Genomic DNA, 22,887 nt, shown 5'->3' on the forward strand with positions numbered 1-22,887 from the left:
CGGTACAGACCCAGGCACAGGATCCCAAAAGCATCCAGCGATTTACAGAACAGCTCCTGGAAGTTTCCACACTGAGAAAGAGGAACGAGAAACCAACAGGGTTGAGACACAGAGCAGAGGGAGGCTGTTCAGACAGTATAAGAGCCTCTTCATGTCGTGCCACTATCGTGTGGTCCGTTACGTAGAGGGTTTTACCTTCGTGTAAGTGCTAAATTGTCTTGTCGAGGACCTTCAAACAGGTTAATTACACAGAGCAGAGGGAGGCTGTTCAGACAGTATAAGAGTCTCCCTTTCTCTTTCTCTGCTCCACCAGCACAGAGCAGAGGGAGGCCGTTCAGAGAGTATAAGAGCCTCTCTTTCTCTGCTCCACCAGCACAGAGCAGAGGGAGGCTGTTCAGAGAGTATAGAGCTTCTCTTTCTCTGCTCCACCAGCACAGAGCAGAGGGAGGCTGTTCAGAGTGTATAAGAGCCTCCCTCTCTAATATCTTATTTCCAGCTCTGAAGCCCGGCGGACTCACAGAGAGGTTTGCCAGGGGTCCCCTGCTCAGTGACAGCTGGGCCATCTTGGCGTGGTGGCGCAGGTGCGGTGATGTCACGGCGCTGGGTCCCCCGCGCAGCATGTCCTCCTCGGCGAGCTGAGACTCCACGGAGGGCGTGGCCCCGCCCGTCACCAGCGTGCGGATCAACGCCGGGGCGTGGCGGTTGAAGTACGTCTGCGGAGACGAGAGATCAAGCCCGGGTTCAAACTGCACACAAACACACCCACACACACACACACACAACCATCCCGCACATCCCATTGACATGCAAACAAAGCCCTTCTTATTAGCATGCAGAATATTAGCACGACAAGGGTTGAGGTCAATCCCTCTTTTTCCAATTCCTTTTTAAAACCAATTCTTCATTTCCATTCTAATTTGTTTGAAAGACTCGGAACAGGAATTGACAGAGAAGTGATAATTGTTGTGCGATTTCTATTCAAGGTCTTTTCGGTCTTTTCAAAAGCGACTCGTCATCGCCTCGCGGTGCATTCCAATTTCCTCGAGTGCACCTCATCGCCACGAAATGGCGCGTAAACAAAACGGTGAAATGCGCCGCGGTCTCTCTTGCTACAAAAAGTTGGAAATTTACCGAGCGCTAAAAAAAAAAAAAAAAAGAAAAGGAATCGGACACAAGCCATCGAGCAACTTGGCGTTTTCCGTTCTGGTGAGTTGCTTCACCATTCTGTTAAATAATTTTCTGCGTGTCTTGAATATTCCTCCAGTACAGGAATTCATAATTAATCTAGAGCTGCTGCTGCATTTTTAGCGAGCGTAGGGGTGCTGTGTTAATTTAGTTTGACACTTGAGAACATAAACGAGAGGAGGCCACTAGGCCCATCTTGCTCGTTTGGTTGTTAGTAGCTTATTGATCCCAGAGTCTCATCAAGCAGCTTCTTGAAGGATCCCAGGGTGTCGGCTTCAACAACATTACTGGGGAGTTGATTCCAGACCCTCACGATTCTCTGTGGAAAAAAGCGCCTCCTATTTTCTGTTTTGAATGCCCATTTATCTAATCTCCACTTGTGACCCCTGGTCCTTGTTTCTTTTTTTCAGGTTGAAAAAGTCCCTTGGGTCGACATTGTCAATACCTTTTAGGATTTTGAATGCTTGAATTAGATCTCCGCGTCGTCTTCTTTGTTCAGACTGATTAAATTCTTTTAGCCTGTTTGCACACGACATGCCTTTTAAACCCTGGGATAATTCTGGTCGCTCTTCTTTGCACTCTTTCTGGAGCAGAACTGAACACAGTATTCTAGATGAGGTCTTACTAACGCATTGTACAGTTTTAACATGACTTCCCTTGCTTTATTAACGTTAGTTTGTCTGCTACTTTATTATTGTAGTTTATTAACATACACTTGCCTATCGATTTTCTGTTATTCAGTTAATTTCATATGCTGATGAACATGCGTCATGACAAGCAATAGCTATTTATTGATTGATTGATTGATTCATAATTTGTCTGGTGGTCTTAGAGAACACTTTGCTTGCTTGCCGAGCTGTTCTCTTAATACGTTACGCGAATTGCAATTTTGAGCAGCGGTGTGTTGGAATTGATTAAGAAAAATTAGAATTGGCATTGAGAATTGATTTAAAAAAAAAAAGGAATCTTACCAAAGCAACTTACAAAGTGGATTTTAAATATGGTCAGCACTCCTTTAAAGGGAGGACCAGTGATAATGTTAGTAAAGCTAATAAGAGGTAAGATTTTAAAGGCGGTCAGAGATCCTTTGAAGGGGGAGCAGTGTCGCTAGCGCTAGTGAGAGGTCAGAGATCGGCTGCTCTGGGGGTCCTCACCGCGGACACGAGGGAATCCAGCACCCCCACAGAGAAGATGGAGCCACTGGCGAAGGCCTGGGTGAGGTGCAGGTCTGAGAACGGCATCTCCTGGGAATCCAGACTACTCATATACTGCACATTACAGCTGTGCACTGGAGAGAGAGAAAGAGAGACTTAATATACTCCACTCTGGAGCTGTGCGCTGGGAGAAAGACAGAAAGAGACACACACACACACACACACACAAAAAGACATTTAGAGATACACAGAGAACCACAGAGAGAGAGACACACTCGCACAGACAGAGAGACATACAGAGAGACAGAGACACAAACACAAAGAGAAACACAGGGACAGAACGACACACACACACAAAAACATGCGCGCTAGCGCACAGACCAAGACACAGTGACACTGAATGCTCATGACAGGGTGTCATCGCAGCACAGCGCCCTACTCTCCGCCCGGTATGTTACCCAGATCTGCGAGGACCGGGACCCTCAATCCGCTCTGCCGGACGGGGGGCTTCGCGTCGTCCGCTCCGGGGTGAGGAGACCCTAAGAAAGGTAGCGCGGTGATAAGAGGCGACTATTCCTTTATTCCTTCCTTCCTCGTGTCCAGCAGCTCTACCTTTTCAATCCCTCTATCAGATCATCTTTATACAGGGCCCTTCCATGCAAAACCATCTCAAAGCGCTTCTCAATCAGAAAAAAAAAGTCAAAAAGGCTGGTAAAACATTGTAGGAAGAAAAAAAAAAAAAAAAAAACCACACAACTCAACCTGTGACTGCAGTAGTCAGCCTGGCAGCTGAGTGTCATTACAGGAAGAGGGATTCATTATCTGTTAATGATATCATTACCACGTTTTCTGCAGTGAGGCTCACATTAGCTTGTCAAGGTTAATTACGTTAATACGCTTGTACTCTGTCAACGCTTATTGAGCGGAGGAGCTGACCCCCCCCCCTCCGTCCCTCCACAGAGACAAGGCAAGCAATTAGAGGCTGTATCAGGGGCCACAGTGCCATTGCTGGGGCCACAGTGCAACTGAATATGCGTCTCATAGTTCACAGAAAACTGGGACTGGTTGTTCACTTTTGTTCATACTGTGCTTTTAAAAAATAACGCGCAGAACTCGGCTCTGATTGGCTCAGAAGGCTACAGGGGACAGCTGATCCAGTGACGTAGGGGAGGGGCCTACGGCTCCAGCTCCGGAACTTTTGAATTTGAATTTTGAATCTCAACTGCTCTCCCTCGCGACACGCACTGGGAAATGTTTCTGATTGGCTGGGATGATTTAAAAGACTGCAAAGTGACTGTAATCACCTGCGAGGCTGGAGCCCGGCCGGCTGTCGGGAAACTGCATGGCTTGGATGTTGAGGCTGGCCAGAACGGACTCCTTGTCCTGGAGCGAGGGTTCGAGGCTGGAGTCGCTGGAAGCAGAGAGGATCAGGCAGGACGCGCACTGGCTAACTTGAGCGGCCCTCAGATCAGCTCGGCACAGCGGGGAACCCTGCAGCCAGAACAAGCATAAGAGGCTTGGAGGTCCGGTGGTGAAAGTAAAGGGCTTGATACCAGGAGGGCTTGATAGGGATGAGACGTGAAACAAGCGAGGTCCTATTGGAAGAGACTCTGCAGCAGCAGCGGTTGTTGATGAAGCAGAGTTCAACCCCCTAGTCTCTGGAAGTCGCTTTGGATAAAGGCCTCTGCTAAATGACTAAATAATAATATTAATATTAATATTAATAATATATAATAATAATAATAATAATAATAATAATAATAATAATAATAAAATGATATGAATAACCAGGGAAAAACACATTCAGACCTCAAACAATCTCGTCTTTAGGACTTTGGTGAAATTTCAATATTAATAATACTAGACTTCATTGAGGGGAGCTCTGAACCCCAGGACTGGGTGCAGCAGCAGCAGCAGGGCTAGTGTGAGTTTCTAACCCTGCTCAAACTCCTGGCTCCTGATCATTGCAATATTAATAATAATAATAGACTTCATTGAGGGGAGCTCTGAACCCCAGGACTGGGTGCAGCAGCAGCAGGGCTAGTGTGAGTTTGTAACCCTGCTCAAACTCCTGGCTCCTGATCATTGCAATATTAATAATAATAACTAGACTTCATTGAGGGGAGCTCTGAACCCCAGGACTGGTGCAGCAGCAGCAGGGCTAGTGTGAGTTTCTAACCCTGCTCAAACTCCTGGCTCCTGATCATTGCAATATTAATAATAATAAGAGACTTCATTGAGGGGAGCTCTGAACCCCAGGACTGGGTGCAGCAGCAGCAGGGCTAGTGTGAGTTTCTAACCCTGCTCAAACTCCTGGATCCTGATCATTGCAATATTAATAATACTAGACTTCATTGAGGGGAGCTCTGAACCCCAGGACTGGGTGCAGCAGCAGCAGCAGGGCTAGTGTGAGGTTAGCAGATCCCCAGCGCAGGTCGTAGTGCGTCAGTTACCTCAACAGTTGGCTGTTCCAAGTTTTAGAGCAATCTGTAAGATATTAGTAAATTCGCCAGTTATTATGATCAAAAATTTAAAATCAATTCTCAATTCCAACTGCAATTCCTTTGAAAGAATTGGAATTTACGTTTTAAAAACACAATTATTGCTGTGATTGTTCAACTGCTTTCATGTGAAGCCCAAAAAAAAAAAAAATAAAAAAAAAAAAAAAAAAAAAATCGACTCACAAACGAACTGTAACTTCAATTTAAAGTGATCTGTTGCCCTCCGTGAGAAGCTCATTGTATCAGAATACTGCTGATTGCAATTTTGATCAGTGGTGTGCTGGAACTGATTAAAAAAGGGAACTGGTTTTAAAAAGGAATTAGAAATGGGAATTGCATTGGAGTTGGGAATCGATTTTAAAAAGGAATTGGGAATTGTAAAGACAGGAATTGATCCCGGAGCCTGGTTCCAAGCCCCGGTCATGGAAGTTGAGCTCCCCACCGGTAAGATGTAAATCTTGGGGAAGTAGTGGATGTGCTCCCACTCCCGCTGGAGGTAGTGCAGGGAGCCGAGCAGCAGCACAGTGCGCAGCTCTGCCCTGGTCAGGTTCCCAGCGCGCAGCGGCATCACCAGATTGCGCAGCCCCAGGAGAGGCGATCGCTCATCCCCGAACACACACACCAGTACGTGATCCTGCAGGGGGAGACAGTGAGCAGAACTGCGGCTCTGCAGGGAGAGGAGAGAGAGAGAGAGAGAGAGAGAGAGAGAGAGAGAGAGAGAGAGAGAGAGAGAGAGAGAGAGAGAGAGAGACGAGACATCTTCATCTTACACTTTCTTGTGTCGGTCGCACCTCTCATGGCGTCGAGACTCACTCATCTCACACACTCACACAAACTGACACAGTGCACTCACGCACACACACGCACACACACGCACTCACGCACACGCACACACACACACACACACACACATCACACGCACTCGGTCACACGCACCACACATGCACTCACACACACGCGGCATGCACGCACACACACACACACATGCACGCACGCACACTGTCACAGCACAGTGATGCACGCACACACACACACCATCATGTCAAACACGCAAATGCAAGCTGCACGCACACACCAGAGCACATGCATCCGCTGCCTCCAGACGTGGTCCGCTTACTCACGAGGACTACCAGTGAAACATCCCTGTGGAGTCCAGCTGACCCTCGACCTCCCAGGCGGGGTGCGTCTGCGGGTCATCCCTGTCAACAGACAACTGTCAAGTCACCATCACCATCATCATCATCATCATCATCATCATCGTCACTTCAGTCATTGATCGATGAAATGGGAACCGTGTCAGTCCAGAGATGATAGACAAAGAGAAGGACTAACAGCACAGTGACAATAATGAAATCGCAAGCTTTCAGGACCTCCAAGGTCTCCTCAGGGGGGAGCAGCACAGTGACAGCACGGTAAAGCACAGGCCAGCATTGGAACATCAAACCTACTTTCACCTGAAGAAGAACACCTTTGAGGTCTGGTGATTTAATTCATGTTTAGTGAGTTTAGTTTATATAGCACTTAGTTTACACCCCCCCACTTCTAGATCCATTGAGAGTCAGAGGTTATTATAAGTAAAAGCACAGCAAAGTGTAATAAAGCACAGAGAGACCAGCATGTCCCGGACAGTCTTGGTACAGCACAGTGAAAGCTTGGTACAGCAGGACAGTGAAAGGATGTACGCAGCATAGAGAGTCTGGTAAGGAGCACAGAGAAAGCAGTGGTAAAGCCCAGAGAAAGCACTGGCACAGAGAAGCACAATCACAGTGAAATCATGGTGACAAACACACAGAAAGAATAGACATGGTAACATGCCACAGATTGAAAAAACAATATTGTAAACAGCATAGGAATCCGTCCTAGGGATTCACGCATTTGTAATACCCCACATGGTAAAGCACAGTGGAAGCATGGTAAAGCACAGAGAAGTATGGTAAAGCACAGTGGAAGCATGGTAAAGCACAGAGAGCTGGGGTAAAGCACATAATATAGAAACCCTTAAGGTATTGTTGGCAAGCGTAGATAGGTCACCCCCGGTGGCCTACATCGCATCGGGGGGGGTTGGTGGAAACTGCCATTTCATGAACAACCAATTTCGTGTCATAACAAGAGCAAATCATGGGTGCATGGTGCAACTAGCACTTTTTGACAAGGTTTGTTTTGTTCAAACATGTAATTCATTGTTTAATTGAAGCTAATAAATCTTCTGCCTCAGCAGTTTTATGATTCAATTAAGGCGACCCAGTAGGGAGTACTGTTTGCCCCACCTGTGCCTTTGGCGTCAGGCACGTATTATAATTACAAGGTATGTAACCTTAATGTGGGCTTTAGTCCACCATCTCGGGTCTAATGTCTTTAACACGTAATGCTTCGAACAAGTCTTGTGCTTTAGTATACCAAATATGGCTCGTAACTAGCTTTACAACCAACATCCCGTACTAAGCTAATTACGCCATGCTCATCCCAACTGGTCTTGACACGGAAACCGTCCTGTGCATTACCAGACCTCCCTGTCCCTGTGCTTTACCAGCCCTCTCTGTGCTTTGCTTTCCTATGCTTTACCAGACCTCTCTGTGCTTTTACAATGCTTCCCTATGCTTTACCGGACCTCTCTGTGCTTTACAATGCTTCCCTATGCTTTACCAGACCTCTCTGTGCTTTACAATGCTTCCCTATGCTTTACCATACCTCTCTGTTCTTTACAATGCTTCCCTATGCTTTACCAGACCTCTCTGTGCTTTACAAAAGGACGAAATGGTCTGGAGAGACACGAATCTCTTTACAAGGGAACGACACATGGTAGAGAGACAGAAAGAGAGAGAAGGGATACACGAGGGAGAAGATATTTGAGAGAGATGTAGCTCACAGACGCACACAGAGATAGAGAGAGAGAGAGAGAGAGAGAGAGAGAGAGATGACACACACAAACAGCCACCAGGGCTAACTTAGATTTGGCCTAAACGTAATAAATAATAGAAACAAATCCGCACCAGAAAAATCACCCCACACACACAAAAGGGATCGACTCCATTCCAGAGGGTCATAAAGAAATGAAACAGAACAAAACAAACTATGGGTAAGGGGAGGCAGCCAGTGTTTACATGCCTGTGCTAATCTCCGCCTAACTCATCTCTGTAATGGCAGGGACAGATTTTAATAATATTGAAACGCCCACAGCAATCTGAGACATCACGGGGGGAGCTGTGCTTATCAAGGCTGGCAATCCCAGAGAAATGGATCTCTCTGAGCGGTAAAGTAACATGTGTGCAGGCAGCTAATAAAATCAAGGGCTGCGACGGAGACACACACACAAGCACAGCATTGACACACACAGAGCCACACACACAGCAGAGACACAGAGGCACACACACACAGAGGCACAGCGTTGACACACACACACACACACACAGCAGAGACACACACACAGCAGAGACACAGAGCCACACACACACAGACAGACAGAAACAGACAGAGATAGATAGACACACACACACAGCAGAGACACAGAGCCACACACACACAGAGGCACACACAAAGGCACAGTGTTGACACACACACAGAGGCATACACACACACACAGCAGAGACACAGATACACACACACACGCACGCACGCACAGTATTGACACACACAGACACATACAGATACGCACAGGCCCACACGGACACACGCACAAACATACATATAGAGAGACACACACTCAAACCCCTTCTCATGCAGGCAGCACATTTTTTTTATATATGCTTTACAATGCTTCCCTATGCTTTGCCAGACCTCCCTGTGCTTTATAATGCTTGCCTGTGTACCTTCAACATATTTTATTACACTTTGCTGTGCTTTTACTACAGGAACTACAATTCAAAGACAAACACTGGTATTAGAAGTCTTTTTCTGTGTTTTCAATTTAAGACGCTGGGACTACACTGAGAAAGAATTTCAGTTGAAACATTTGGACATTTTCATGAATTAAAATGAAATTAAATTGAAATGTTGCCCAAATATCCCTCAGAAATCTCCTGCTCTCACTGAAACACAGAGTTGGAAATCAGACTCCTAGTGAAACCAGGAATGGATCAGACTGCTATGCAACGGGAGTCTTGTTTACACCCCTGCCAATTCCCTATCTCTGTCTCAGGGGTCGCTCACCTCTCTTCACGCTCTGGGCGGGAAATCACTCCGAAGGAACGCACTCTGTCCAGGGGTACCTCAACTTTATCTGCTGTGAAAGAACCAGGTATGAGTAACGAATATTAGTCAAATGTTACTGTACGTTATGAAAAGAAATACAATCAATCTTGACAACTCCCCCTTTAGACCTTCAGCGTCTGGGCGGTAGCATTAGCGCTAATTAGAGTGAGTGGGCTGACAGTGAGCTTGTATGTCGTGGTTTGATTCAGCAACCTCAAACTAGGTCTCCTGGAAACAGGTTTCAAGCCGCTGTCTCTGAAAAAGTGTCTCTGTGTTCCCTCAGCTTTACAGAACAAATTTCTGCGCTCATCCTGGTATGGGATTTCACGTTACCCTAGATCAGTGTCCTCTAAATTAGTTAATTGGGCTAATCAAGCACTTATTAGAAGCTTAATTGGTCCAATTAAGCAATTTAGTGTCCAGAAGGGACACCAGCACTCCAGGACCAAGATTGGGCACTCCTGCCCTAGATTGTTTCTAGGAAATATTTCAGTAGTCTGGTGTTTATACTCTATTGACTGGCTATTGCACAGCAGTGTGATCCATTCCAGGTTTTACTACCAGCTTAAACTCCTAGTGAAACCAGGAATGGATCAAACTGCTGTGCACACTGTGGGGTGATCAAGCTGGTAGCAAAACCTGGAATGGGTGAAACTGCTGTGCAACAGGAGTCTTATTCCCATCCCTGCTGCTTGTAATTAGAATACTAGAGACCATACCAGGTTAACACAATGTAACCTGTATATAACCTGCCCCTTGACTGAAGAGATGTAGCATCACATGCTGAACGCTGCAGTGCTATAGACAGGTGTGAGCTGGACAGCCCAGCTGGTGTGCGCGCATTCTAACTGCCACGCATGGAGTTACAGCGCCACCTTGTGTCTGAATGAGGAATTACACGTTCAGCAAATCTAAGAGCAGACGCAATGAACACCACCTGTAGTGCATCAACCATCAACCGCTGTAACCAGCCTGCTGGATTATTGCATTTGTTCTTGTTCAACGCAAGTGAATGAGAGAGAGAGAGAGGAGAGAAGAGAGAGGAGAGAGGAGAGAGAGAGACCAGGACGAAGCAGCCAGACAGCTCTCAGCTCAATTGATAATCCGTCAGTCTCTGTATGGGTGTGTGTGTGTGTGTGTGTCTGCATGTGCAATGCTGGCTACATGTATTGTCTTGCTATATGTATCAGATTGCATCTTTTTTCAAGTGTTTCTATTATATACCTCCAAATGAATAAAGAGCTGTTTTGGACAAACATATATATTGCTTTCTATGGAGAAAATGCCATCCAGTTCACATGAGGTCATCATGCATTTGCTTGCTAATCTTCCACATGTCTCCAGATTACATATACAGAAGAGAGTTTTATTTATCTGTCCCCATATGAGGTCGCTGTGCATGACAGGGTTAAATCAATCAATCAATAACCAATAAAGATAGTTACATTCTTGCGAGGTATGGCAGCTGCATTCCGTTATCTTCCAGGGTTCCGTGATGTCACTGTGGCAAGCGAAGCAGAACAGGCTAACCCTGACAAAACAAACACAGTGATACACAGCTGAACCCTTTCCATCTTTCCAGGCTGTGAGAACTCCCGCTGGAACCTCACAGGACTCCTCTTACGTTTCTGGTCTGTTTGATCCCACACTGGTTTCCATTCACCATTCACAAGTGTTCCTTTTTTTCTCCACCTATAATATCTTATGACTTTTTCTAGTTTGGGGGGGTCACAAACCTTTTTTTTTTTTTTTTTTTTTTGATCTTGCAAAGAGACATAACAGGTATTTATTGATTTAGCTTTGTGTGCATGAAGAAAATCAAATGCTTTCACTTGGTCTGTTATTATTATTATTATTATTATTATTATTATTATTATTATTATTATTATTATTATTATTATTATTATTATTATTATTATTATTTCTGGAAATGGCTTCTCCTGTCTGGAGAGATGTTTATAAACAAGGTTTATATAAATATCTACAAGGCAGAGGTTGGTAGAGGCTATTTTTCTCTGCCAGTAAAAGAAGTTGCAAAATGTCCTACTTTTTGTATATTTCCACATTTATTGGGACATTTGTAAAACCAGGAATGGATCAAACAGCTGTGCAATGGGAGTCCTATTACCAATACTGTACATGAGGCTCTGAGCGGGGGTGGGGGTGAATCGGGTGGGTCTCAGAGCGGGGGTGGGGTTAGGTTTTGCTGCCAGCTTACCTTTTGACATCAAAGGCGTTGCTGGCGATGAAGAAGCCCAGAGTCTTGTCAGGGATTGTGAGATTGCTCTGCGGGTTCACCAGGATGCTGCCACACACAGAGATACACACAGGCAGAGACACACAGGCACAAAGATACACACAGGCAGAGACACACAGGCAGAAACACACACAACGACACACAGACACAAAACAGAGGTGGTTAATGGAGCAAACAACTTTTAAGACTAAAAATAAAATCTTCCAATCTCTGTGCTGTGGTGTATTGTTCTGTATTATGTGCTGTGTTATATGGTACAGTATTATACCATAATATAATAGCATATTATCCTGTCCTATGTCATATTGTATTGTACTGTATTGTTTAGTAGTGTGCTGTGCTGCCCTATCGACTATTGTATTCGTGTACTGCCCTGTCCTGTATTGCGCTATACTGTATAGCATTATACTGCCCTGTATTGTACTATACTGTCCAGCTCTGTATTGCACAATACTGTCCTGTATTGCACGATACTGCCCTGTATTGTACTATACTGTCCTGTATTGCACGATATTGCCCTGTATTGCACGATACTGCCCTGTATTGTACTGTACTGTCCTGTACTGTACTATATTGTCCTGTATTGCACTATCCTGCCCTATACCTGCACTCCTTGGCACTCCGGTACTCAATTCCTATCAGCAGCACTCTCAGCTTCACGTGATGTCGTCGTGAGAGCGAAGTGCAAGAGCCTGAGGAGAGGAGAGGAGAGGAGAGGAGAGGAGAGAGGAGAGGAAGGCGTGGGAGTCTCCTGAGACTTAGACTCTCACGTCCGCGACCCTTGTGCCCCAAGATCAGGACTATTATAATGGTTACGTCGCCGACGTCTGTCCCACAATCAGGACACATATAATACGTCGCGACTGTTCCCAGTCGGACACATATGTATTCCAATGTTACGTTGCGCTGTGACACAGGATCGAGGATATCTATAATGTTACGTTGCAACTGTGGTCCGCAGATCAGGGTATAATGGACAGAGGGTCTAGTCCTGTATATATTACAATGCAGCGCTGACACAGGGTCTAGTCCTGTATATATTACAATGCAGCGCTGACACAGGGTCTAGTCCTGTATATATTACAATGCAGCGCTGACACAGGGTCTAGTCCTGTATATATTACAATGCAGCGCTGACACAGGGTCTAGTCCTGTATATATTACAATGCAGCGCTGACACAGGGTCTAGTCCTGTATATATTACAATGCAGCGCTGACACAGGGTCTAGTCCTGTATATATTACAATGCAACGCTGACACAGGGTCTAGTCCTGTATATATTACAATGCAGCGCTGACACAGGGTCTAGTCCTGTATATATTACAATGCAGCACTAGTCCTGTATATATTGCAGTTTGGAGTGAAGGGACTCACCTGCACACCTCGTGGAAGTGCTTGCCTGTGAAGTCTCTGGACAGCTCTTCAGTGTAAACCTCGTTGTACAGACCCAGCTTGTAGTGACTGCGCCAGCTGCCAGGCTGAGTCTAACAAGAACACACAGTCACACATGCAGTCATATACAACGACATGCAGTCACTCACAGGCAGTGGAGAGCCTGGAGTCGCTGTGTGATCGCTCTGTATATAGGATATTGAAATGCACACAGTCTGTGTGTGTGTGTGTGTGTGTGATTGCTCTGTATAGAGGATACTGAAATGCAGTCTCTGTGTGTGTGTGTGTGATCGCTCTGTATCGAGGATATTGAAATGCACATAGTCTGTGTGTGTGTGTGTGTGTGTGTGTGTGTGATCGCTCTGTATAGAGGATATTGAAATGCAGTCTGTGTGTGTGTGTGTGATCGCGCTGTATCGAACGCTCTTATCTACTTAACTTTACATTCACACACACACACTGTGACGCAGTGTAGCGCTGCATGACACTTCTCCGGTGAAGAACGTCAGAGGAGTCGTGGACTCTGGCGAGGAGAGATAACTTTACGCACAGTTTGTGTGTGTGGCTACCGTCACACTGTTGCAGGGGGTAATTGGTCAGGGATCGCTGGCGCACACAGATTGAAATGACACACAACTTGTACGTGCTGTGTGTGTGTCATGTGACGCTCGTAGAGGAGAAGCCACACAAGTTCTGTACGCAACTGGACACGTGCCGCTGTGTGTGTGTGTGTGTGTGTGTGCGTGTGATCGCTGTGCATACAGGATATTGAAATGTAGTCTCTGTGCATTACCACTCTCTTCTCTAGCTCACCTGTGCTGGGCTCTGCATTGTGAACAGGTTAGCTAGCAGTGTGGAGAGCCCTGGCACCATGCAGCCCTGAGCCATGAAGCCCAGTTTCAGCTCCGCCAGGCAGATGACAGCGTCCCCCCGGTGCCAGTCCCAACTGGGGATGTTCTGCAGGTACACCTGTGGGGGGGGGGGGGGGGGTTACAGTATTACTGATGCATGCTGTTCTTTTTAATTCATTACATGATTTAGAATAAGTTGATACACAGAACTGGCGCCCAAAGTGTCAATCTGATACCATAAGAAACAACTGGACATGTTAACTGATAGAAGAGGCAGGGCTGACTATATTAACATATATAATCAATCAATCTTTATTTCATATAGCGCCTTTCATAGCGGAGCACCATCACAAAGCACTTTACCAGATGCAGTAACAACAAGAAAATCCATAATACAGAGAAATGCATAATACATGATATACAGTAAAAACACACAATGCATAATACATTAAATACAATGGAAAGAGCAGAATACATGATAGCAGCATAATACATGAAATAGTGCATTAAATACAGTGGAAAGAGCAGAATACAGGATAGCAGCATAATACATGAAATAGTGCATTAAATACAGTGGAAAGAGCAGAATACATGATAGCAGCATAATACATGAAATAGTGCATTAAATACAGTGGAAAGAGCAGAATACATGATAGCAGCATAATACAAGAAATAGTGCATTAAATACAGTGGAAAGTGCATAATACATGATAGCAGCATAATACATGAAATAGTGCATTTAAACCGTAGTTATGTGACACTTTATCGACGTACGTGATTTATGTCACCATATTAGTACTATCTGTCGGACTGTTAATTTGTACTTTTCACATACGGGACTCTCGTCCCACTGAGACATATAATACTATCGCTACTGATACCATTGATTATCCTTCTGTCCCGATGATTATATGGAAGTGAGACAGGGCTGACTATATTATCTGATATGAGAGACAGGGCTGACTATATTATCTGATATGAGAGACAGGGCTGACTATATTATCTGATATGAGAGACAGGGCTGACTATATTATCTGATATGAGAGACAGGGCTGACTATATTATCTGATATGAGAGACAGGGCTGACTATATTAAGAGTACCTTGCTGGGGTTTTGCAGCATGACACAAATCACTCGAGTTTCAGCGCAGTAATCCTTGATTGAGATCACCCTGCGGGATTGCGTGGGAAAGGACACTGAGCTCATGGGACAAACTTACAGTAATACAGTGTACAGTAATACAGTGTGCAATGCTGACTGAAGGAGGTGGATTATTACTGAACTGTTCCACTGCTGTGCTAGCTCAGGTAACCCCTCTCCTAGCTCACCTGTGCTGGGCTCTGCATTGTGAACAGGTCTGCTAGCAGTGTGGACAGCCCTGAGCGTGTGTGTGTGTGTGTGTGCATTCGCTCTATATAGAGGATATTGAAATGCACACAGTCTGTGTGTGTGTGTGTGTGTGTGTGTGTCTGAGTGTGATCGCTCTGTATAGAGGATAATGCACTCTGTGTGATAGTGTCTCTGTGTATTATCACTCTGTGTATTCCCTAGCTCCCCTGTGCTGGGATCTGCACTGTGAACAGGTCTGCTAGCAGTGTGGACAGCCCTGAGCGTGTGTGTGTGTGTGTGTGTGTGTGTGCGTTCGCTCTATATAGAGGATATTGAAATGCACACAGTCTGTGTGTGTGTGTGTGTGTGTGTGTGTGTGTTTGCTCTGTATAGAGGATATTGAAATGCACACAGTCTGTGTGTGTGTGTGTGTGTGTGTGTGTGTGTGTGAGTGTGATCGCTCTGTATAGAGGATAATGAAATGCACAGTGTCTCTGTGTATTATCACTCTGTGTATTCCCTAGCTCCCCTGTGCTGGGATCTGCACTGTGAACAGGTCTGCTAGCAGTGTGGACAGCCCTGAGCGTGTGTGTGTGTGTGTGTGTGTGCGTTCGCTCTATATAGAGGATATTGAAATGCACACAGTCTGTGTGTGTGTGTGTGTGTGTTTGCTCTGTATAGAGGATATTGAAATGCACACAGTCTGTGTGTGTGTGTGTGTGTGTGTGTGTGTGTGTGTGAGTGTGATCGCTCTGTATAGAGGATAATGAAATGCACAGTGTCTCTGTGTATTATCACTCTGTGTATTCCCTAGCTCCCCTGTGCTGGGATCTGCACTGTGAACAGGTTAGCTAGCAGTGCAGAGAGCCCTGGTACCATGCAACCCTAAGGACCTTGTTTGTTTGATGTCTCATCCGAAGGACGGAGCACAAGGAGGTTCAGTGACTTGCTCCGGGTCCCACACCGTGAGTCAGTGGCTGGGATTTGAACCTCCTGGGATCAAGCCCCTTTCTTTACCCGCTGGACCCACCAAGCCCTACCCTGTACCTCATGATATTGCAGGCGTCCTCTGTGTGCGGGTCTTTGCAGAACTTGTTCGACAGAACCAGGCAGGCGTCTGCTTTCTGCATCTGCAGGGGGGAGGGAGAGAGTAAGGGGCTGCACTGGAGATAACGGGACAGCAGCATCGCCTCAAGACTGCCGGGACTGCTACCAAGATAAGCAGGGCTTTGGAATCACAGCACTATCAACATTCTCAATGCCCACCCACCCCCCTTTATAAAGGATAAGGCTTTCGAATCCATTCTCAAACCTCTTATCAGCAACAGAAACATGATCATTGCCCCCCCTCTCTTAATGAGTGCTGACCAAGGCTTGAAAGACTTTCTCAGGAGTTCTGTGTGCAGCGATACTGGGTCCAATGCCTTGTTTTCTAGGGGGGTTTCAAGGGAACCCCAGTGGTTCTAGTTCTGAGTCTGACTCTTTAACTCTCTCACCTGGACCCGGGCCAGATCGTGGGAGCTCAGAACCGAGCCCTGGTAGAACACAGTCTTGATGAAGTTACGCTTCAAGAACAACTCAAATTGAGTGTCCGGATCAAAACTGGAGAGAGAGAGACAGAGAGAGAGAGAGAAGATAGAGGAGAGACGATAGAGGAGGGAGAGGAGAGATAGATAGAGAAGAGATAGAGAGGAGAGATATAGAGAGGGGAGAAGATAGAGGAGGGAGAGAAGAGATAGAGAGGAGATAGAGACGAGATATTTGTTAAATCTGTTTAGCAGTGAGCTTTACCTGTAATGATAAAAAGAGTATTGCCTTCCCATCTATACATGACTCTGAAAACCCCCTAAAGACAGAGCCTTTGGTTCTAGCGTGTCACCCCCACCACCCCCTCTCCCATGTGGTCTCCTCACACTCACTTTCCCAGGAGCACCACTTTCACGTTGACCACACCCCTGTCCTCGTGTAGAAACTCCTTCAAGAACGCGGTCAGGTTCGTCAGGGTCAGGTGACCGCACACCACCACGTGCCTGAAACAGGGAAAATAAGCACGGCACAGGAGCATCTGATCAATACAGCAACCGATCGATCAGTACAGCAGCCACCTGATCAAAGCAGCAGACATTCGACCTATCAAGACATACAGCCCCCAAACCAATCGATATCAGAATCTATCAAAATTGATCAATCCCACAGCCTAGCAGGCTAGCAAGCCATACGGATCAATGGTGGACTCACTTCTTCCCTGGCAGGGGCATGTAGCTCCCGTCGTGTTTCTTCCTCTTGCCCACGATCTCCACGATCTCAGGAACGTAGCTGGCAAACAGGGCCTGGAGGAGGCAGCGAGCAGCAAGCGCCCGTCAACAAGCGCCCGTAGGAAAGTTCGCCGCTGCACCCCCGACTACCCCCCCTCCCCTGTGCTCGTCCCATGGTCATACTCTGCATTTACGAGAAATTATCCTGCTTTGCCATGTTTATTAATATTCCTCTCTGCGCTTTATTACACTCTGCTATGCTTTTACTGTGGGAAACTTTTATAAGGGTTAGTTTACCATGGGCTGTGAAATATGCTTACCAGACCTCTCTGTGCTTTACAATGCTTCTCTATGCTTTACCATACCTCTCTGTGCTTTACAATGCTTCCCTATGCTTTACCAGACCTCTCTGTGCTTTGCAATGCTTGTCTATGCTTTACCAGACCTCTCTGTGCTTTGCAATGTTTGTCTATGCTTTATTACACCTCTCTGTGCTTTACAATGCTTCCCTATGCTTTACTAGATCTCTCTGTGCTTTACCAGACCTCTCTGTGCTTTACAATGCTTCCCTATGCTTTACCAGACCTCTCTGTGCTTTACAATGCTTGCCTATGCTTTACTATCCCTCTCTGTGCTTTACAATGCTTGCCTATGCTTTACCAGACCTCTCTGTGCTTTACAATGCTTGCCTATGCTTTACTATCCCTCTCTGTGCTTTACAATGCTTGCCTATGCTTTACCATACCACTCTGTGCTTTACAATGCTTGCATATGCTTGCCTTGACTCTGTTGTATTACACTGTGCTGAGCTTTTACTGTGGGGAATTTGCTTACTGCCTTTCACTTAAAAGAATGAATGAAACATCATATTACACTGAGCATCGATAGCACTGGAAAGGGGGGGGGAGTGATGAGTGATGCTTTCCATTTTACACCTAGAAAGGTTGGAAAGTTTGTTGGGAGAGAGACTGGGGTAGATGACCTGAACACCGCTGCCTTGTAAAACCTGCAGTCCAGTTAGAAACCTTCCAACACAAACCGAAGTAAAGATTTCCTTTGAGCGTTTCTAAATGAGGCGGTATGGGAAACAGCAGGCTTACCAGGCCGGTGATGATGATGAAGATGATGAAGACCCTGCCCAGCAAAGTGTGCACCAGGATATCCCCGTATCCCACCGTCGACATGGTAACCATGAGGAAGTACACGCACTGGAAATATGTCAGGGGCTGGGAGTTGGGAACGCTCCACCAAGGATCGCCTGAGTTCTCCACCTGTCGCCACGGAAAGAACAAAAACCATGAAACTGGGGATTCCAGAGGAAGCGTCGCACTGGCTTGTCCTCCAGGGGGCGGTAGCTTGCTGGAATCTGCTCTGGAGTTCCTGGGTGTGGAAGAGGAAGCTGACTCGCTCGTGGGATCGAAGGACGCACGCTGAGCCTTCAGTTCAACTGAGCAGTGCCGGGAATCAAATAATTGGACAGAGAGTAGTGAGGGGATGGAATGGGTTACCTAGTTGTTGATGCTGAATCACTGGGATCCTTTAAGACCCGACTTATAGTTTTTAGATAAGCAGCCTCCTCAAGTTGGCACATTTTCTTAAGTTGTGATGTAATCTCTCGGCCTCTCACCTGCCCACAGGTAGACTCACCAGGTGAATGAAGCCAGCGGCAGTGAGGCAGTAGACCAGGAAGACAGCGATGAGTCGGGCCAGCTTGAGAGAGGAGCTGGGGAGAGGACAGAGAGAGTTATACATTCAACCTCAATGGAAAACGCTATTGTCTTTCACAACGCAGTACAGCTCTATTGATCTACAGCACACATGCTGGATCTATCCATTATATATAAAAACTACTGTGTACCAAAAGGGGCGAGAACAAAAAGAAAAAGGGAAACTTTGATCATAAAGGAGTTAAATGTACATCTTTACTTCTATTTCATTTACTTTCCACTGTATTTAATGCACTATTTCATGTATTCTGCACTTTCCACTGTATTTTTGCATCTTGTAAAGCGCTTTGTGATGGTGGTCCACTATGAAAGGCGCTATATAAAGTAAAGCCTGATTGATTTGTACATATTTATATATCTAAATATAACATTTGAAAAAGGAAAACTGCTGTGTGCCAAAAGGAGTAAAATCACAAAGGAAAGTTAAGTGTTAGTAAAATTACAGAACGCGCCTGCTTGTCTTACACTAGGCTTTCCAACAGTAATCCTGTTTACCTCCAGACTCTGCTCCTGTCAGCTCACCTGGTCTGCAGGATGTTCAGAAACTGCAGGATTGTGGGGAGCTCAGTGAGATGCAGGGCTCTGAGGAACCGGAGACCTGGAAAGAGAGAGAGAGAGAGAAATACAACATTATAATGAAAGCTGTGCCACTTCTTAGGGTTATGAAAGAAAGAAAAGACAGACAAACAGAAAGAACACAAATAACATTATGTGTCTAAAACTTGCGTACAATGTGATTAAACAAGGCTTTTATCGATTCTGTTTCTGTGGCTGTGCCTGGAGCAAGTTGGAGCGCTCCGGGGGCAGGGGGTCCCTTACCCAGCCAGCTGCGCTGGGTGAAGAGGGAGACAAACGAGGGCGGCACGGTGAAGAAATCCACCATGGAGTTCATTTCTAGCCAGAAGTGCAGCGCGTCTGGGGCGGCCAGGAACTGCAGCGACAAGACGAAAGAACACAGAGCAGCGTTTCAAGAGTTTAACCCTTTGCGGTCCTACGTGGGACCAGGTCCGACATTACAATTTTCCCTTTCCAGTCCGATGTCGGACCCTGTCATCAAAAATTCTATATTCTTGGTGACGGGGATATTCTATATTCTTGGTGACAGGGGATATTCTATATTCTTGGTGACAGGGGGTTATTCTATATTCTTGGTGACGGGGATATTCTATATTCTTGGTGACAGGGGGTTATTCTATATTCTTGGTGACAGGGGATATTCTATATTCTTGGTGACAGGGGATATTCTATATTCTTGGTGACGGGGATATTCTATATTCTTGGTGACAGGGGATATTCTATATTCTTGGTGACAGGGGATATTCTATATTCTTGGTGACAGGGGGTTATTCTATATTCTTGGTGACAGGGGATATTCTATATTCTTGGTGACAGGGGATATTCTATATTCTTGGTGACGGGGATATTCTATATTCTTGGTGACAGGGGATATTCTATATTCTTGGTGACGGGGATATTCTATATTCTTGGTGACGGGGATATTCTATATTCTTGGTGACAGGGGATATTCTATATTCTTGGTGACAGGGGATATTCTATATTCTTGGTGACAGGGGGATATTCTATATTCTTGGTGACAGGGGATATTCTATATTCTTGGTGACAGGGGATATTCTATATTCTTGGTGACAGGGGGTTATTCTATATTCTTGGTGACAGGGGGATATTCTTGGTGACAGGGGGATATTCTTGGTGACAGGGGCGCACGGTGCAGACAGGGTTCAAGTTACCCGCAGGCCGAAGTACAGCAGGTAGAACATGTTGAGAAGCAGCTCCAGCAGGAACAGGAAGCCGTAGCCCTGCCAGCAGAACTCAATGGACCTGCGAGCAGTGAGGACAGCCCGGTGAGGCAGAAAACATGCAATACACATAAATGCGACACGGAAACATGCAGGCATGCAACATGGAAGCACACCACATGCAAACATTCAACACCCAAACAGAGAACATGGTACTTGACAAACAGACAAGGGCATTTTTAAGTTTACGTTTCTGCTAACAAATTAGCATTTTACACTTTCAAGCAATTTCTTAGACAATGAAGCGAGCATAGTGAAAGCATGGTAAAGCATAGGGAAGCATTGTAAAGCACAGACAGGTCTGGTAAAGCATAGGGAAGCATTGTAAAGCACAGTGAAAGCATGGTAAAGCATAGGGAAGCATTGTAAAGCACAGAGAGGTCTGGTAAAGCATAGGGAAGCATTGTAAAGCACAGAGAGGTCTGGTAAAGCATAGGGAAGCATTGTAAAGCACAGTGAGGTCTGGTAAAGCATAGGGAAGCATTGTAAAGCACAGAGAGGTCTGGTAAAGCATAGGGAAGCATTGTAAAGCACAGAGAGGTCTGGTAAAGCATAGGGAAGCATTGTAAAGCACAGAGAGGTCTGGTAAAGCATAGGCAAGCATTGTAAAGCACAGAGAGGTCTGGTAAAGCATAGGGAAGCATTGTAAAGCGCAGAGAGGTCTGGTAAAGCACAGGGAAGCATTGTAAAGCACAGAGAGGTCTGGTAAAGGATATTAAAAAACAAATCATGGTAAACTAACCCTTATGAAAATTCCCCACAGTAAAAGCACAGCAAAGTGAGGTACAGCAAAGCATATTAACAAACATGGCAAACCCTGGTAAACTACGGTACAGTGCAGAGCAGAACCTGGGAGAACTGTAAAACTGCAGTGCAGAGTCACTGAACTTTTATAAGGGGAAGCAAGGCTAGCGAGACTCACTGTGTGGAGAGGATGAAGTAGTCGGCCAGGGAGACGACGCTGAACAGGAACAACATCACCATCTGAACAGGAGCAGAGAAAGACATGAGGGACGGCTTTCAAAGAAGCCAGGCAGCGAGCCGTGGAGGCATTCACACCCAGATTCAATCAGCCCTGATCAGGGCACAAAACAACAACGAAAACCCAAAGAAGCACCAGGTTCAATGAGCGCGGTTACAGGCTTTTTACATTCTGATTAGCAACAGTGTGGAGAATACAGCGTGTGGAAGAGCAGAGGTGGAAATAAGACTCCTGCTGCAGAGCAGTTTGATTCATCCCTGGTTTCACTAGGAGTTTAATCAGACACACCTGAGCTTGTTTACCTGTGCACACTGGGGCTAATCAAGCTGGTAGTAAAACCTGGAATGGGTGACACTGCTGTGCAATAGGAGTCTTACTTCCATACCTGCAATAATAATGCTGGTTATCATTACAGGGATGGAAAAAGGACTCCCGTTGCATAGCAGTTTGATCCGTTCTTAGTTTTACTAGGAGTTTAACCAGGCATGCCTGCGCTTGTTAACTGTACACACGTGGCTAATCAAGCTGGTAGTTCACCATGGAAGGGATGAAACTGCTTTGCAATAGGACTCGTATCTCCATCCTTGAACAATAAAGAATGCGCACAGTCACACTTGTGCTGTACAGTAAGGTGACAGGTTAATAAGTGGCTGTTCGGGTAATCAAAGCTTTACTGTACTCGCCAAGGTGCCCTGCGCTCTGTGCAAGACTGTAAAGAACCGGGGGCTTGGTGGTCCAGTGGTTAAGGAAAAGGGTTTGATACCAGGAGGTTCAAATCCCGGCTCAGCCACTGACTCGCTGTGTGAGACCCTGAGCAAGTCACTGAACCTCCTTGTGCGCCGTCCTTCGGATGAGACTCAAAACAAACAAGGTCCTATTGGAAATGACTCTGCAGCAGCGGTTTTTGAGGCATAGTTCACCCCCTAGTCTCTGTAAGTCACTTTGAGTACAAGCATATGCTAAATGACTAATTAATAATAATAATAATAATAATAATAATAATAATAATAATAATAATAATAATAATGCAAAGCTGCTCACCAGGACTCTCCCTGTTCGAGTCTGTGCAGACAGCCTGGCTGCAGCCCATTCTTTCACAGCAGTGTGTACCTCAGAGCTCTGCCCAGCCCCTCCCACATCCTGCAAAGCAAGCAGGGCCGTGACTGGACACCCAACAGGGTTGGATAGGGGAGCGACGCCCAAATAGCGCATCAGAGGGTTAAACTTGAGTTACCTGCTTCCTGCGAC

At 45.9% G+C, this 22,887-nt stretch overlaps 1 protein-coding gene and 1 long non-coding RNA gene across 2 annotated transcripts in view; both read right to left on the minus strand.

Annotated features, from left to right (window-relative positions):
* Positions 1 to 208: 208 nt before the first annotated feature.
* Positions 209 to 22,887, minus strand: part of LOC121303021 (calcium-activated potassium channel subunit alpha-1-like) — a 24,724-nt gene continuing 2,045 nt past the window's right edge. Inside the window, exons 1-25 of the mRNA XM_041233418.1 lie at positions 22,865 to 22,887; positions 22,681 to 22,758; positions 21,580 to 21,641; positions 20,589 to 20,679; positions 19,660 to 19,771; positions 19,363 to 19,438; positions 18,761 to 18,836; positions 18,214 to 18,384; positions 17,097 to 17,188; positions 16,778 to 16,888; positions 16,355 to 16,460; positions 15,906 to 15,988; positions 14,631 to 14,700; positions 13,491 to 13,646; positions 12,660 to 12,769; positions 12,102 to 12,112; positions 11,890 to 11,977; positions 11,247 to 11,333; positions 5,971 to 6,039; positions 5,283 to 5,529; positions 3,644 to 3,830; positions 2,798 to 2,878; positions 2,340 to 2,473; positions 519 to 713; positions 209 to 229 (exon numbers count right to left, since the gene is read on the minus strand). The exon at positions 22,865 to 22,887 is cut by the window's right edge and continues 2,045 nt beyond it. Of these exons, the coding sequence (XP_041089352.1) occupies positions 209 to 229; positions 519 to 713; positions 2,340 to 2,473; positions 2,798 to 2,878; positions 3,644 to 3,830; positions 5,283 to 5,529; positions 5,971 to 6,039; positions 11,247 to 11,333; positions 11,890 to 11,977; positions 12,102 to 12,112; positions 12,660 to 12,769; positions 13,491 to 13,646; positions 14,631 to 14,700; positions 15,906 to 15,988; positions 16,355 to 16,460; positions 16,778 to 16,888; positions 17,097 to 17,188; positions 18,214 to 18,384; positions 18,761 to 18,836; positions 19,363 to 19,438; positions 19,660 to 19,771; positions 20,589 to 20,679; positions 21,580 to 21,641; positions 22,681 to 22,758; positions 22,865 to 22,887 (2,537 nt within the window). The remainder of the gene's footprint in view (positions 230 to 518; positions 714 to 2,339; positions 2,474 to 2,797; positions 2,879 to 3,643; positions 3,831 to 5,282; positions 5,530 to 5,970; positions 6,040 to 11,246; positions 11,334 to 11,889; positions 11,978 to 12,101; positions 12,113 to 12,659; positions 12,770 to 13,490; positions 13,647 to 14,630; positions 14,701 to 15,905; positions 15,989 to 16,354; positions 16,461 to 16,777; positions 16,889 to 17,096; positions 17,189 to 18,213; positions 18,385 to 18,760; positions 18,837 to 19,362; positions 19,439 to 19,659; positions 19,772 to 20,588; positions 20,680 to 21,579; positions 21,642 to 22,680; positions 22,759 to 22,864) is intronic.
* LOC121303168 lies at positions 8,986 to 11,360 on the minus strand. Its single transcript, XR_005947757.1, has 3 exons — positions 11,247 to 11,360; positions 10,474 to 10,559; positions 8,986 to 9,059 (listed from the first exon to the last, which is right to left on the minus strand). It is a non-coding gene; the product is annotated as an uncharacterized LOC121303168 (long non-coding RNA).

Source organism: Polyodon spathula, chromosome 31 (assembly GCF_017654505.1).
Source record: "Polyodon spathula isolate WHYD16114869_AA chromosome 31, ASM1765450v1, whole genome shotgun sequence".
Taxonomy (NCBI): Eukaryota; Metazoa; Chordata; class Actinopteri; order Acipenseriformes; family Polyodontidae; genus Polyodon; species Polyodon spathula.